The sequence below is a fragment of the Oncorhynchus mykiss genome, chromosome 6 (genome assembly GCF_013265735.2).
Source record: "Oncorhynchus mykiss isolate Arlee chromosome 6, USDA_OmykA_1.1, whole genome shotgun sequence".
In the NCBI taxonomy this organism is placed as follows: Eukaryota; Metazoa; Chordata; class Actinopteri; order Salmoniformes; family Salmonidae; genus Oncorhynchus; species Oncorhynchus mykiss.
The window spans coordinates 20,673,720-20,687,644 of NC_048570.1; the positions used below are offsets into that span (position 1 = coordinate 20,673,720).

General features: G+C 39.6%; 1 protein-coding gene across 2 annotated transcripts; it reads left to right on the forward strand.

The window, feature by feature from the left end:
• Nucleotides 1–5,425: 5,425 nt before the first annotated feature.
• On the forward strand, nt 5,426–8,630 carry gsdf (gonadal somatic cell derived factor). Of its 2 annotated transcripts, none has more exons than XM_021605546.2 (5): nt 5,426–5,697; nt 6,459–6,625; nt 7,424–7,504; nt 7,590–7,723; nt 8,352–8,630. In XM_021605546.2, exons 1-5 carry the CDS (start codon nt 5,543–5,545, stop codon nt 8,490–8,492), a joined length of 678 nt encoding a protein of 225 aa, XP_021461221.2. In that variant the 5' UTR covers nt 5,426–5,542; the 3' UTR covers nt 8,493–8,630. The 2 variants fall into 2 exon arrangements, with proteins under 2 accessions (XP_021461221.2, XP_021461222.2); XM_021605547.2 differs by having other exon boundaries at nt 7,427–7,504.
• Nucleotides 8,631–13,925: the final 5,295 nt, after the last annotated feature.

The following is a 13,925-nucleotide window of genomic DNA, read 5'->3' on the forward strand; positions in this document are numbered from 1 at the left end:
AGAATATCTATCTTACTGAAGTTGATAAACAGAATACAACATTTTAAAATAATTGACAGGAAATCATCAGTGGATGCTTTTTTCTATCCTTCCTGATGTATTGTGGTTATGATACATTTCATATGTCAACACCAATGACATTTTAGCAGCTGATCTTATTCAGTCGGACTTACAGGAACAGTTAGGGTTAAGTCTTGCCCAAGGGCATATCAACAGATTTTTCACCTAGTCAGCTCAGGGATTTGAACTAGCAACCTTTCAGTTAGTGGCCAAACACTCAACCGCTAAGCTACCTGCTAGCCTATGACACAAGTAAGATGTAAACATGATTCATGCTTGTAGAACAGTGGTATTCAAACCTTTTCAGTGGAGACCCCACTGAAAAGAATTTCTAGGGACCCCATTTTTTTCCCAAGAATTTCTCATGACACCATCCCACTCAATTCTAATTAAACAAAACATGAATTTCTCATGACCCCATCCCACTCAATTCTAATTAAACAAAACAAATAATTACATTAACTCAATCTCATTTATTTTTTCAAATGATCGTTCTCAAAAACGTTTATATATTGTCCCATCTGTACTCCTTATTTCTTGTATTTTATTTTTTTAAATATTTTTGCGACCCCACTGCAGTATCCCCGCGACCCCAACTTTGAATACCACTGTTGTAGAACATAAAGGCCAGTGAACAAGACTCCCAACTGTCAGGTTAGGCCTACCTTTTCCCCCCTTTTTTGTATGGAACTTGTTCGACTTTGCGACGCCACATCCCATGGTTATTCCTGTCAGGAATGGTTATTCCTGTCAGGCAAACATATAAAGAATCACAATTTATAGAAACTGGGCCATGTCACACTGCCAAACACTGAAAGACCTAAATAGATCCGACCCAGACAAACATGTCCACTACACAGAAACCAATGAGAGCATGGTGATAATGTTCCCTGAGACAACATTTTAATCTTGTTATCTTCTGGCTCACCTCGGGCCTCATTGATTGACCTCAATCCTACAGTAGAGACTATGTATGTAATTCTATAAAGGCATACTTATTCCATGACTTCTAGGAAATTAGATGTTGAAACAGTTTTACATGACCCTTTGGCAAGTTTGGTAAGGCCTATAATATGTATTGTGACTTTTAGTTTCTGAAATGTAATTATATACCTGTGGCTATCATGTAACAAACCATTATGGGAAATACTGTTGTTTCTATGACATTGTGAGTATTGATTTCTGTGTTTCATAAGCTGATTGTGTTTCTGAAATGGAAAGTCAGTGTTGTTTTTAAAGGACTAGGGGGTTTAATATACATGAGATCAAGGAAAAACAGACAAATGAAAAGTATATCACATAACATCTGACAATCACAGTCTCTCTGATTGAGCTGACAAGAGGAACATTATGGAATTAATGTTGAATGAATCACATCTGTTATCAAACATCTTACTTCCCATAATAATTTGAGCTATTCATTTTATTCTGCTTCTGCTTCTTCTTTTTCTTCTCTTCCACTTTTTTAATTCAGGAAACACTCAAATGGTAAGAGACCATCTTAAAGGGCCAATCTGCGGTTTGAACAATAAGAAGCGGTCACGCCGCCACTGTTTCGATAAAACAAGCATATATCTTGGGTTCTGATGGGGTATGGCAGTTGAACTAAGCTCAATGAGTATGCAATATCGCAAATTGCCCCTTTAACATAGCCATATGAAAATGTAAATGCTTTTTTCAAAGAAAAACAACTTACCTGGTCACCGGCGCTACTCTGTCAACAAGTTCCCAAGTATTTTGGCCATGAATGGTTGGTCTCAGTATGTATTCTTGGAGCATTTGCACCTTTGCATTTCTCTTCAATCCACACACATCAAGTCAAGGTTTGAGATCATACATACTAGTGAGGTGGACAATAATATTTTCCACTTAATTCTTATACTTCACTACTGACATCATGTGCTGCTATTCCATATGGCAGCTCTCGTTGCTCTCTTGTTCTCTGGTGTGGCTTGTTTGGCATTATGGCTTAATCAAGGCAACGAGCCTAGAGTGGATTAGGCTGGCTAATGACTTGATGCGGCTAGAGTAGACTGTTCTTTATATAGAAGGATGGCATACTGTACCTGTTAAAGGGCAACGTGTGTTGTTTGGGGTCGTACCATGACTTCCTCGTTGATTACAGCTGTCTGTATCGAAGTGATTGCTAGGTATGAGGTTTGTTTGAGGGATCTCACTTGGTTTCTAAATACAGAGTGACAAAGACTTAATGGAAACTTAATATGGATTTATTAGCCAGCCCTACTGTTTATGATTTTGTTGTCATGGAGGATTGATTAGGCTCATTGATTCGAGTTGAAAAATAAATGCTGCGCTCATGGAATGGCATGCTTTGAGCACTACTGAAAAGTTATATTTACATGTGAAAAGTGAATGCCATATGCTGCATTTGCTATAGGCCTATTGTTTACATTTTTGTTGGTGACACTTTGATATCTTGATAATATGCAGCTGTTTAAAGGACAAATCCACAAATGAAAAAATAACAAAATTGTTTTGGTAAAAAGCTGAGGGATGGGCCTGGAGAAATGTAACCACTCTCAGATTATTAGACAGAGCTATGGATGCAAGGACTGACCATCCATGATATCAAAATGATTGTTTTAACAATGTTATGAGGCTATACAGTGTTTGCCTACATTTACAATGTTTACAAACACTGGAGAAAAACAAGCTTATATTTTGGGTTCTCATTGAGTGTGACAGTTGAACTACGCTCATAAGGAATTTATTTATAAGTTATATTATTCAAGAATCAATGGATACATATATATATATATATATATATATACATATACATATACACATATATAATTTATAAGTCCAAAAATTGATTTAGCAACTACAGATTGCCCCTTTAAGTCTATCAAAAGTGTGCGAGTTTGAACATTAGGCCTATGGATAAAAGAAAACTATGAGCAATAAAATACCCACTATTATTCCATAGGCTGGGATCCAGAACTGTGCAGCTGTTGCAAGAGCGCACTTTTCACTGGCTGTCCACTGGTTTCAAAAACAATTATTGATAGGCAGCTTAAACTTCTTGAATTCAAACATTATTGGGTTCAAATACACATTTAGATTTGTGAACAGCCGTCCACAACAACCACAATCCACAAGGTGCAAATAGCTAATTGAGAGAGCAGCAGTGTGATTCACATCAATGCACTATGTAGATATCAATAATAAGTGATGTCCATATCACCGTAGACCACACCACTGCTGTCATCCTTACCTCCAAGAGTTTATTCAAGTTGGATAAACTTTGGATGCCGACAGCAGTCGCACCATCAGAACACATAGCTTGGACTGTAGCCCACAAAAGCCTATTCCTGCTCTTTTTCCGCGATCCATCAAACCCATTTGGTGATTTATTTAGAATTCAAGGCACACTTAACCAGCATGGCTACCCCAGCATTCTGCAGTGATACGCCATTCCATCTGGTTTACGACCACCACTGATTCACAGACAGTGCTGACGTCATCTCGCGTGGACTTAGAGTTTGTTGTCATCTTACTGCAAATCTTTTTCAGGACATCCACCTCTCCCTGGTAGAACTGAAAACTGTTGTTCAGGTATTGGACCTCTCTAGTCAGATCATCCATTATTTTGTTAGTTGAGACCACCAGTATTTGGAGAAAGCTGTTGAAGCAATTTTTCTGTTGCTGTTACGATTGTTTGTAGACATATTTTTGTTGATTTAAAAGATCACACACATGTGATAGTGAAACACTGTTCTCTCCATTACTCCAACCTTATTTAACTTTGGGCAGCATGATGGTTTGAGCCAGGTTGAGCCAAAGTGTGGACATGGAGCTAGGGTTAGGGTTATGGCTATTGTTATGGTTGAGACAGGATGTGGACATGGAGCTAGGGTTAGTTTTAGGGTTATGGTTATTGTTAGGGTTGAGCCAAAGTGTGGACATGGAGCTAGGGTTAGGGTTATGGCTATTGTTAGGGTTGAGACAGGATGTGGACATGGAGCTAGGGGTAGGGTTATGGTTATTGTTAGGGTTGAGCCAGGATGTGGACATGGAGCTAGGGTTAGTGTTAGGGGTATTGTTAGGGTTGAGCCAGGATGTGGACATGGAGCTAGGGTTAGTGTTATGGTTATTGTTAGGGTTGAGCCAGGATGTGGACATGGAGCTAGGGTTAGTGTTATGGTTATTGTTAGGGTTGAGCCAGGATGTGGACATGGAGCTAAGGTTAGTGTTAGGGTTAGGGGTATTGTTAGGGTTGAGCCAGGATGTGGACATGGAGCTAGGGTTAGTGTTAGGGGTATTGTTAGGGTTGAGCCAGGATGTGGACATGGAGCTAGGGTTAGTGTTAGGGTTATGGTTATTGTTAGGGTTGAGCCAGGATGTGGACATGGAGCTAGGGTTAGTTTTAGGGTTATGGTTATTGTTAGGGTTGAGCCAGGATGTGGACATGGAGCTAGGGTTATGGTTATTGTTAGGGTTGAGCCAGGGTGTGGACATGGAGCTAGGGTTATTGTTAGGGTTGAGCCAGGATGTGGACATGGAGCTAGGGTTAGTGTTAGGGTTATTGTTAGGGTTGAGCCAGGATGTGGACATGGAGCTAGGGTTAGTGTTAGGGTTAGTGTTAGGGTTGAGCCAGGATGTGGACATAATGTTAGGGTTAGTGTTATGGCTATTGTTATTGTTGAGCCAGGATGTGGACATGGAGCTAGGGTTAGGGTTATTGTTAGGGTTGAGCCAGGATGTGGACATGATGTTAGGGTTAGTGTTATGGCTATTGTTATTGTTGAGCCAGGATGTGGACATGGAGCTAGGGTTAGGGTTATTGTTAGGGTTGAGCCAGGATGTGGACGTGATGTTAGGGTTATTGTTAGGGTTGAGCCAGGGTGTAGAAATGAAGTTGTGTGGAGAGACATGGCAGATGACAATGAGCATGGCTCAAGTGTACAGTATTGTGTTAGAATTTATTCCATTCCATATCATACTTTTTTCCTGTGGTTTTGTTATCTTGAATGCACCTCATTTCCTACATCAAAAGTGTTATGAACAGTTCAATGTTTACTCCCAAAAAACACCTGCTGGCTTATCATCTTGGAGGAAACTGCCACATAGACTCGGCAGTACACCCCATGGCCAATAAAGACAAGTCAAAGAAAAACAAAGTGTCCTTTCTCTCACTCTGTCTGTGAGTGTGAGTGTGAGTGTGTGTGTGTGTGTGCATGTATCTCTCTCTCTCTCTCTCTCCCTTTCTCCCCTCATGGCATCTCACACTAGAAGGACAGTGAAATCTCCCAAGGTCAATCTGGTGTGTGAATAGATAATACTCATGTTCCCATGTTTCTAACGACGAGCAAAAGGTCACTCCTCATCTACACAATTAATGATCATCAGACCATTGAGCATCACTTCACTCAAACACATCTCAAAGCAGTCAGCAGACCTCTTTCCTCTCTGAATAGGACTACAAGAACCACACCAATGATTTGATTGGAATCTGACTTGGATGTCAATCTGTCTGCAGAGAAAGATGATTATCTTGCGATATCTGATGGTTATGCTCTCTAGCTGGCCCCTGGGAGAAACTTTTATTCTGAAATCCTCAGGGCAGAAACCCAAAGCAACTCCAACAGACATTGCTCCAGTCATCACCCTGAACAGGTGAGACACACCTGGAGTAGATACTCTCAAGGAAGTCATAATCAAAGATATGATTGAAGAAAATTATGATAGACGTTCTTTCTTAGCAGGCTGATGGGCAAATGTTGCATTCCATTTTTGGGGGGGGTCATTTGTTATTGAGAGTATGATAATTACAATTATGCAGGCAATACATTATGGAACATCACTGTGCGTTATCAGTCAATGTGACCTTTAAATTCACAGTGAATGCATGTTATGCTTTTCATTGATGAAATGATCTACATCGTTGATGACATCAGTCAGTTTTGGGAGTTAATAGGTTAAAGTATAACCTACTTCATAACCTATTCCGATTATGTTATAGTTAGACATAAGTTAATTTAAATAAATGTGTGTTTCCATTGCAAAGTACTTTAAAACTGACATGCTAATGTAATCAGTAAAAGGGGGTGTTTTGATCAGAGAAAATAAGTGTTATTTCAACTTCAGACACCATACATTTACCCATTCTAAAGACATATCAATGTCATCCTGTTCTCTGAACACACTGTGATGTCAAAAAGCCTGGTGTATAATCACGTCTTTATTATGGTTTCAATGTCAAACTATGTCTTAGATAAATATATGCATATTGCATCAAAATTGTGGAAGGCATGAGGGAAGATTGTTGCCTTTTTTCTTGGCTGAAGGAAATGCATTTTATTGAGATGTTGAACGTCAAGTAGGCTACTGTATGAAGAAATCTGGGGAGTAATGGTCCCCTTATTGACTTGTTGCAGTTGCCAAGGGGAACCCCTTTCAGACATCAAACATTTCCTTCTGAGGGGTCTGAACCTGCAGAGAGAGCCTCAGACGGAGGGGACTGGACTGGCCTCACTCAGGGAGCAGTGGATGGCTGCGTTCACAACCCAACGCAGTGACTCTCAGACAGCACTGGACAGCAACGGTAAAGCTGTGTAATGTAACTCAGAAGAGCATCACTGATAGTGAACACTTTTATTACATTAGATAATAGTCTGAGATTCCCACCATTTGTTTGAGTCACTTATTACACAGATTTGTTGAAGTCTGACATTATTCTTGTTTGTTCAATTAGTAATGTAATTACATTTTGCAGTAGCTTGGTGGTAGTTGAACTAAATTAAAATATTGGTAGTGTTTTCACTAGTTCATTACTTGTTTGCCATGTAGTGGTGTAGCTCAGTTTATTTTTTTAAGGAACTCAGTCCGGCTTTCAACTTACTCTTGAACTTTGTAATATGTAAAGAATTGCAGGAAATAAGCTTTAAACCTGCAAAATGTTCTCTCAGCCAACAAGAGGGGTGTGAACAGAATAGAAATAGACTACTGGAACTACACACTACTTTTTTTGCAAAAATAACAACAAATATGGGTAAAGTAGGCAAGATTTCCTTTCTTTTTCGGCATCAGACCTTCCCAATTTTCACTTGAAACATTGTTTTTGTGTTTAATAATAGGCTAAATTACACATTATGTTAACGTCTGACTCCTGAGTAAACTGTTCTTGCAATTTGTAGACTATGAAATTTTAGACAAATTTTTCACAAAGTAGTTTGGATGTAGTGAACTACTTTTTCAAAGTAACTTTAGCTAAGTAAACTATATGTTTCTTAGCAGTAGTTTTAGTTTAGCTTAACTTCTTCCAGTGTGAAGTAATTGGTAGCTTGGTAAACTATATTTTCGGAGTAACTTTCCCAACACTGACTGTTATTCTCTATTTCAGCAGGAAACTCCCAGCAAGAGTTCCCTGGAAATACAACAGGGCCACACTGCTGTCAACTGGTCTCTAAGATCTACATACAAGGTTTGACAAACACTGAAAAACCTTGCCAGTATGGTTTCCAATAAGTGAAGTGACATGTGGTGTGTTGTCTGTCTGTCTCTGCTAGACCTGGGCTGGCAGAACTGGATCATCTACCCAGAGAGGTTTACCTTCACCCAGTGTGCAGCCTGCACCACACAGCTGAACCCTGCTGGCCAACAGTGTGGAGCACACCTTCCCTCACAGGACTCCACTCCAGAGGTAATGCATGTGCACCTTGCACCACAACTTAAAACAACATTAAAGCTACACTATAAAACATTGAAACTACACAAAGATAGATTACAGGTGCCACACTGCAAATGCATCACTAAAAAGTAATGATAAAAATTGGCATGTGATTTTCAAGTTTTTAGTCAAACACACATTTTGAAAACACAATGCACATGTGCTGTTATTCCCTCTGACTTCCATTGAAGCGTCTATTGGTGCTTTGTCTGTACAAGGGATCAAATAGAATGCCTTGTGGATCTCAGTGCAAGGTCATAGGTTTAAAGGTTAGTTCCTGGATGATCTGATTGGTTCTCAAACTAGTTCAACCAGGAAATGGTAGACTCAAACTGACAGAGCAGATATCTTAACAGCCAAAAATGATTTAAGGGTAAAATTCAGACACTATGTGCCCTTACCTCTTTCTAACCCCTGAACAAATCTGCCACTGGACAGATCATACCTGATTACTTAATTGTATTTCTGAAGTCTTTCAGTTCAGATGATCAATCTCTCTAGGAAGCAACCTTGCTAAGAAACATAACTATATTAAAATAATGTAGCTTTTTAAACTGTTATCTGATGGCTACTTCCAGTACAGTGACCTTTCCTTTTTTAGGTTTCCTACTGCAAACCTGCATCCCAACACCTGGTGCCAGTGCTCTACCTGGATGAATTCAACACACTGATCATCTCCTCTGTGTATCTGACCCGGGACTGCAGCTGCACACCAGCCATCAACCCAGATCGCCATACTTAATAGACCTGTCCATTCTCCAACTGTTTTATATTATAGTGTAGAGAGTGTAGAGCTCTCTAAATAAGATCCATACTCTACATTTTATATACTGTACATGGTCATGTTCCCATACTCACATAAACCCCCTCTAAACATACAGTTGAAGTCGGAAGTTTAAATCAAATTTCTTGTTAATAATCTATAGTTTTGGCAAGTCGGTTAGGACATCTACTTTGTGCATGGCACAAGCAATTTTTCCAACAATTGTTTACAGATAGATTATTTCACTTGTAATTCACTGTATCACAATTCCAATGGGTCAGAAGTTTACATACACTAAGTTGACTGTGCCTTTAAACAGCTTGGAAAATTCCAGAAAATGATGTCATGGATTTAGAAGCTTCTGATAGGCTAATTGTCATCATTTGAGTCAAATGGAGGTGTACCTGTCGATGTATTTCAAGGCCTCCCTTCAAACTCAGTGCCTTTGCTTTATATCATGGGGAAATCAAAAGGAAACAGCCAAGACCTCAGAGAAATTATTGTAGACCTCTGGTTCATCCTTGGGAACAATCTCCAAATGCCTGAAGATACTTCCAAAAGCCTGATTTAAAATTAAAATTAAATTATTTCACCTTTATTTAACCAGGTAGGCCAGTTGAGAACAAGTTCTCATTTACAACTGCGACCTGGTCAAGATAAAGCAAAGCAGTGCGACACAAACAACAACACAGTGTTACACATAGAATAAACAAACGTACAATCAATAACACAAAAGAGAAATCTATATACAGTGTGTGCAAATGAGGTAAGATTAGGGAGGTAAGGCAATAAATAGGCCGTAGTGGCAAAGTAATTACAATATAGTAATAAACACCGGAGAGATAGATGTGCAGAAGGTGAATGTGCAAGTAGAGATACTGGGGTGCAAAGGAGAAGAAAAAAAACTATATGGGGATGAGGTAGTTGGATAGGCTATTTACAGATGGGCATTGTACAGGTGCAATGATCTGTAAGCTGCTCTGACAGCTGATGCTTAAAGTTAGTGAGGGAGATATGTGTCTCCAGCTTCAGTGATTTTTGCAATTCGTTCCAGTCATTGGCAGCAGAAAACTGGAAGGTGGCCAAAGAGGAATTGGCTTTGGGGGTGACCAGTGAAATATACCTGCTGGAGTGCGTGCTACGGGTGGGTGCTGCTATGTGAGCTGAGATAAGGCGGGGCTTTACCTAGCAAAGACTTATAGATGACCTGGAGCCAGTGGGTTTGGCGCCGAATATGAAGCGAGGGCCAGCCAACAAGAGCAAACAGGTCGCATTGGTGGGTAGTATATGGGGCTTTGGTATGGCACTGTGATAGACTGCATCCCATTTGCTTAGTAGAGTGTTGGAGGCTATTGTGTAAATGACATCGCTGAAGTCAAGGATTGGTATGATAATCAGTTTTACCAGGGTATGTTTGGCAGCATGAGTGAAGGATGCTTTGTTGCGAAATAGGTACCACGTTCATCTGTACATACAATAGTACGTAGGTATAAACACCATAGGACCATGCAGCCGTCATACCGCTCAGGAAGGAGACGCATTCTGTCTCCTAGAGATGAATGTACTTCGGTGTGAAAAGTGAAAATCAATCCCATAAACAACAGTAAAGGACCTTGTGAAGATGCTGGAGGAAACAGGTACAATAGTTTCTATATCCACAGTAAAACGAATTCTATATTGACATAACCTGAAAGACCGCTCGGCAAGGAAGAAGACACTGCTCCAAAACCGCCATAAAAAAAAGCCAGACTACGCTTTGCAACTGCACATGGGGACAAAGATCGTACTTTTTGGAGAAATGTCCTCTGGTCTGATGAAACAAAAATAGAACTGTTTGGCCATAATGACTATTGTGGGGTGCTATGCTGCAGGAGGGACTGGTGCCCTTCACAAAATAGATGGCATCATGAGGCAGGGAAATGATGTGGACATATTGAAGCAAAATGTCAAGACATCAGTCAGGAAGTTAAAGCTTGGTCACAAATGGGCCTTCCAAATGGACAATGACGCCAAGCATACTTCCAAAGTTGTGGCAAAATGACTTAAGGTCAACAAAGTCAAGCTATTGGAGTGGCCATCACAAAGCCCTGACCTCAATCCCATAGAAAATTTGAGGGCAGAACTGAAAAAGCATCTGCGAGCAAGGAGGCCTACAAACCTGACTCTGTTAAACCAGCTCTGTCAGGAAGAATGGGCCAAAATTCACCAAACTTATTGTGGGAAGCTTGTGGAAGGCTACCCGAAACATTTGACCCAAGTTAAAGAATTTAAAGGCAATGCTACCACATACTAATTGAGTGTATGTAAACTTCTGACCCAATGGGAATGTGATGAAAGGAATAAAAAAATGAAATAAATAATTCTCTCTATTATTATTCTGACATTTCACGTTCTTAAAATAAAGTGGTGATCCTAACTGACCTAAGACAGGGAATTTTTACTAGGATTAAATGTCAGGAATTGTGAAAAACTGAGTTTAAATGTTTTTGGCTAAGGTGTATGTAGACTTCCATCTTCAACTGTATATCTATTCTAATTGTTCTATACTATGGTATACTATGGTGTAGAGTTCTGTAAATAAGACCTATTTGTATGGTCACGCTCACATCCCTGATGTTGCAGATCAAAACATTGGGTTTTGGGACACAACTGAGACACACCTGAGAGTCAGTGATTAGACATGTTAGTAGTTCCATTACCTCTGGTCTGACCTCTGTGTTGTATTTCTCAGGGCTGGCTGCACTCATTGTTGTTGTGTAAACAGTACTTCTGGGAAACAATGGACAATGTTTTAATATAAGACACACCCATCTACCCACAGAAAGTTATATGAAACATACAAACCACAGTTAGTGCATGTATGGGTAAGATGGAAACCTACTTAAATACCAGTGTGACATGAAAACAACATGAAAAGCTTCAAAACAGGGACAATTCTAATCAGATCTTCAGTGACAATATACTACAGCCATTTTTTCAGACAGTTTCATAACAGAGGCCTATTAACTTTATTGCTGTGGTAAGGCAAAGGGAAGTGAAAGCAATGTTCGTTGCACAAAAACCCTCCCTTCTGCTGCTCACACAGTGATTCACACTGGGGAATGCCACAGAGAGAAATGAGGACATAAACAAACTTTTTCTTCCTTACCTGTTACATACCGTCAAGATTCAATGTCACATACACAAGTACAGTGAAATGCCTTGCAAACTCAAAACCCAACAATGCAATAATCAATAACAATGTAATACTAGAAAAAAAATAAAAATAAGAAGAAATATGAAGAACACAATAAGTAAGTAAGTATACTATTACAGGGTCAGTTCCAATACCATATTTACAATTTCGATACTGGATTGATGGAGGTAGATATGTGTAGAGGTAAGGTGACTAGGCAACAGGATATAAGATAGTCAGAGTAGCAGCAGCTTGTATGTGAGTGGGTGTGCGTGTGTGTGTGGAGTCAGTATAAATGTATGTGCATATTATGTGTGTGTGAGCAGATGATGGAGTATGTGTGTGAGTGAGTTTGTAAGGCCCAGCGAGTGGGTAGGGCACAGTGAGTGTGTAGGGCCCAGTGAGTGTGTAGGGTACAGTGAGCGTGTAGGTTCCAGTGAGTGTGTAGGGCCCAGTGAGTGTGTAGGGCCCATTGAGTATGTAGGGTACAGTGAGTGTACATAGAGACAGGACCTGGGAGACAAAATTACTGATATATAAAAATAGTTATATTTCTGGATTTTCTATGAGAATAACTCTTAGTCAAATATAGTCAATGATACAATATAACATTGTCAACTGTAATACTATCTAAACAAATATTCACCAAACACATACAGGTATCTACTTGCTTTATACATTGTATCCATATAGATATTATCTTGACCAGTAGCATTTAATGCTTTGTTGGCTGCATCTCTGGATGTCATCAAGCCATCCATTCACATGAAATCAATGAAAATATAATCATGGAGTCATGTAAAGTGAGCAGTATGCTTACCTGCGATGATCCTTTGCAGGAGGCGGCAGCCAGTGATCGAAAGTTGGTCTCTACTCTGAACCACCTATAGTAGGAAAGGTCACTGTACTGGAAGTAGCCATCAGATAACAGTTTAAAAAGCTACAGTATTTTAATATAGTTATGTTTCTTAGCAAGGTTGCTTCCTAGAGAGATTGATCATCTGAACTGAAAGACTATAGGAAAACAATTAAGTAATCAGGTATGATCTGTCCAGTAGCAGATTTGTTCAGGGGGTTGAAAGAGGTAGGAAAACAAATAAATAAGGAAAGTGCAACAGCTGTGTTGTGGTAAAAAAAAAGAAGACATATGGTAGTCACATAGTGTCTGAATTTTACCATTAAATCATATTTGGCTGTTAAGATATCTGCTCTGTCAGTTTCAGTCTACCATTTCCTGGGTGAACTAGTTTGAAAACCAATCAGATCATCAAGGAACTAACCTTTAACCTGTTACCTTTCACTGAGATCAACAAGACATTCTATTTGATCCCTTGTACAGACAAAGCACCAATATATGTTTCCATGGAAGTCAGATGGAATAACAGCACATGTGCATTGTGTTTGCAAAATGTGTGTTTGACTAAAAACTTGAAAATCACATGCCAACTCTTCTCATTACTGCTTAGTAATGCGTTTGCAGTGTGGCACCTGCAATCTCTTTGTGTAGTTTCAATGTTTTATAGTGTAGCTTAAACGTTATTTTAAGTTGTGGTCGTGGTGCAAGGAGCGCATGCATTAACTCTAGAGGGGAGTCCTGTGAGGGAAGGTGCGCTCCACACCGTTGGCCTGTGGGTTCCACCAGTCTGTCCACTTAACCCCCATCCTTGCTGACCGCCATTGGCTACCTGTCCCTCAAATAATTGACTTTAAAATTCTCTTCCTTGTCTACAAAGCCCTAAATGACATTGGGCCTGCCTACCTGTCAGGTCTACTCCCCACTTACAAACCTCCACGCACCCTACAGTCAAGTCACGCCAAACTGCTTCATGCACCCAGGACCCGGCTCCAAACAAACGGGGACAGTGCCTTTTCCTGCCATGCACCACACCTTTGGAACTCCAAGACATCTAAGGGCTGTTTAGACTTTTTTTTTTTTAAGAATCCTCTTTATCGGCTGGCCTACCCTTTATCCTAGACTTTGATTGTTGCTTTTATGGTATGGTTATATACATTTGCATTGTTTTTTAAAACCAATTTTTCTATTTTAACTTTTATTTTATGCACTTTTTGGTTATTCTTGTATATTGAAAATGGCTTTACAAATGTAATGTATTATTATTAGAATATGATCATCAGATATTGGGCTTTTAAAATAAGATACCAAAACATATCAGGGTGTTCACTCTTGGATGTGTAAATTAAGTGCAGTGTCCTTCCCTTTTTTAGGTTTCCTGCTG

Bases quoted from the DNA above. Each gene is read 5' to 3' on its own strand.
- gsdf (XM_021605546.2), top strand. From the start codon at position 5,543: ATGTCAATCTGTCTGCAGAGAAAGATGATTATCTTGCGATATCTGATG. The intron at 7,505-7,589 runs GTTTGACAAACA...TGTCTCTGCTAG, and splicing joins CTCTAAGATCTACATACAAG to ACCTGGGCTGGCAGAACTGG. The intron at 7,724-8,351 runs GTAATGCATGTG...TTCCTTTTTTAG, and splicing joins CACAGGACTCCACTCCAGAG to GTTTCCTACTGCAAACCTGC.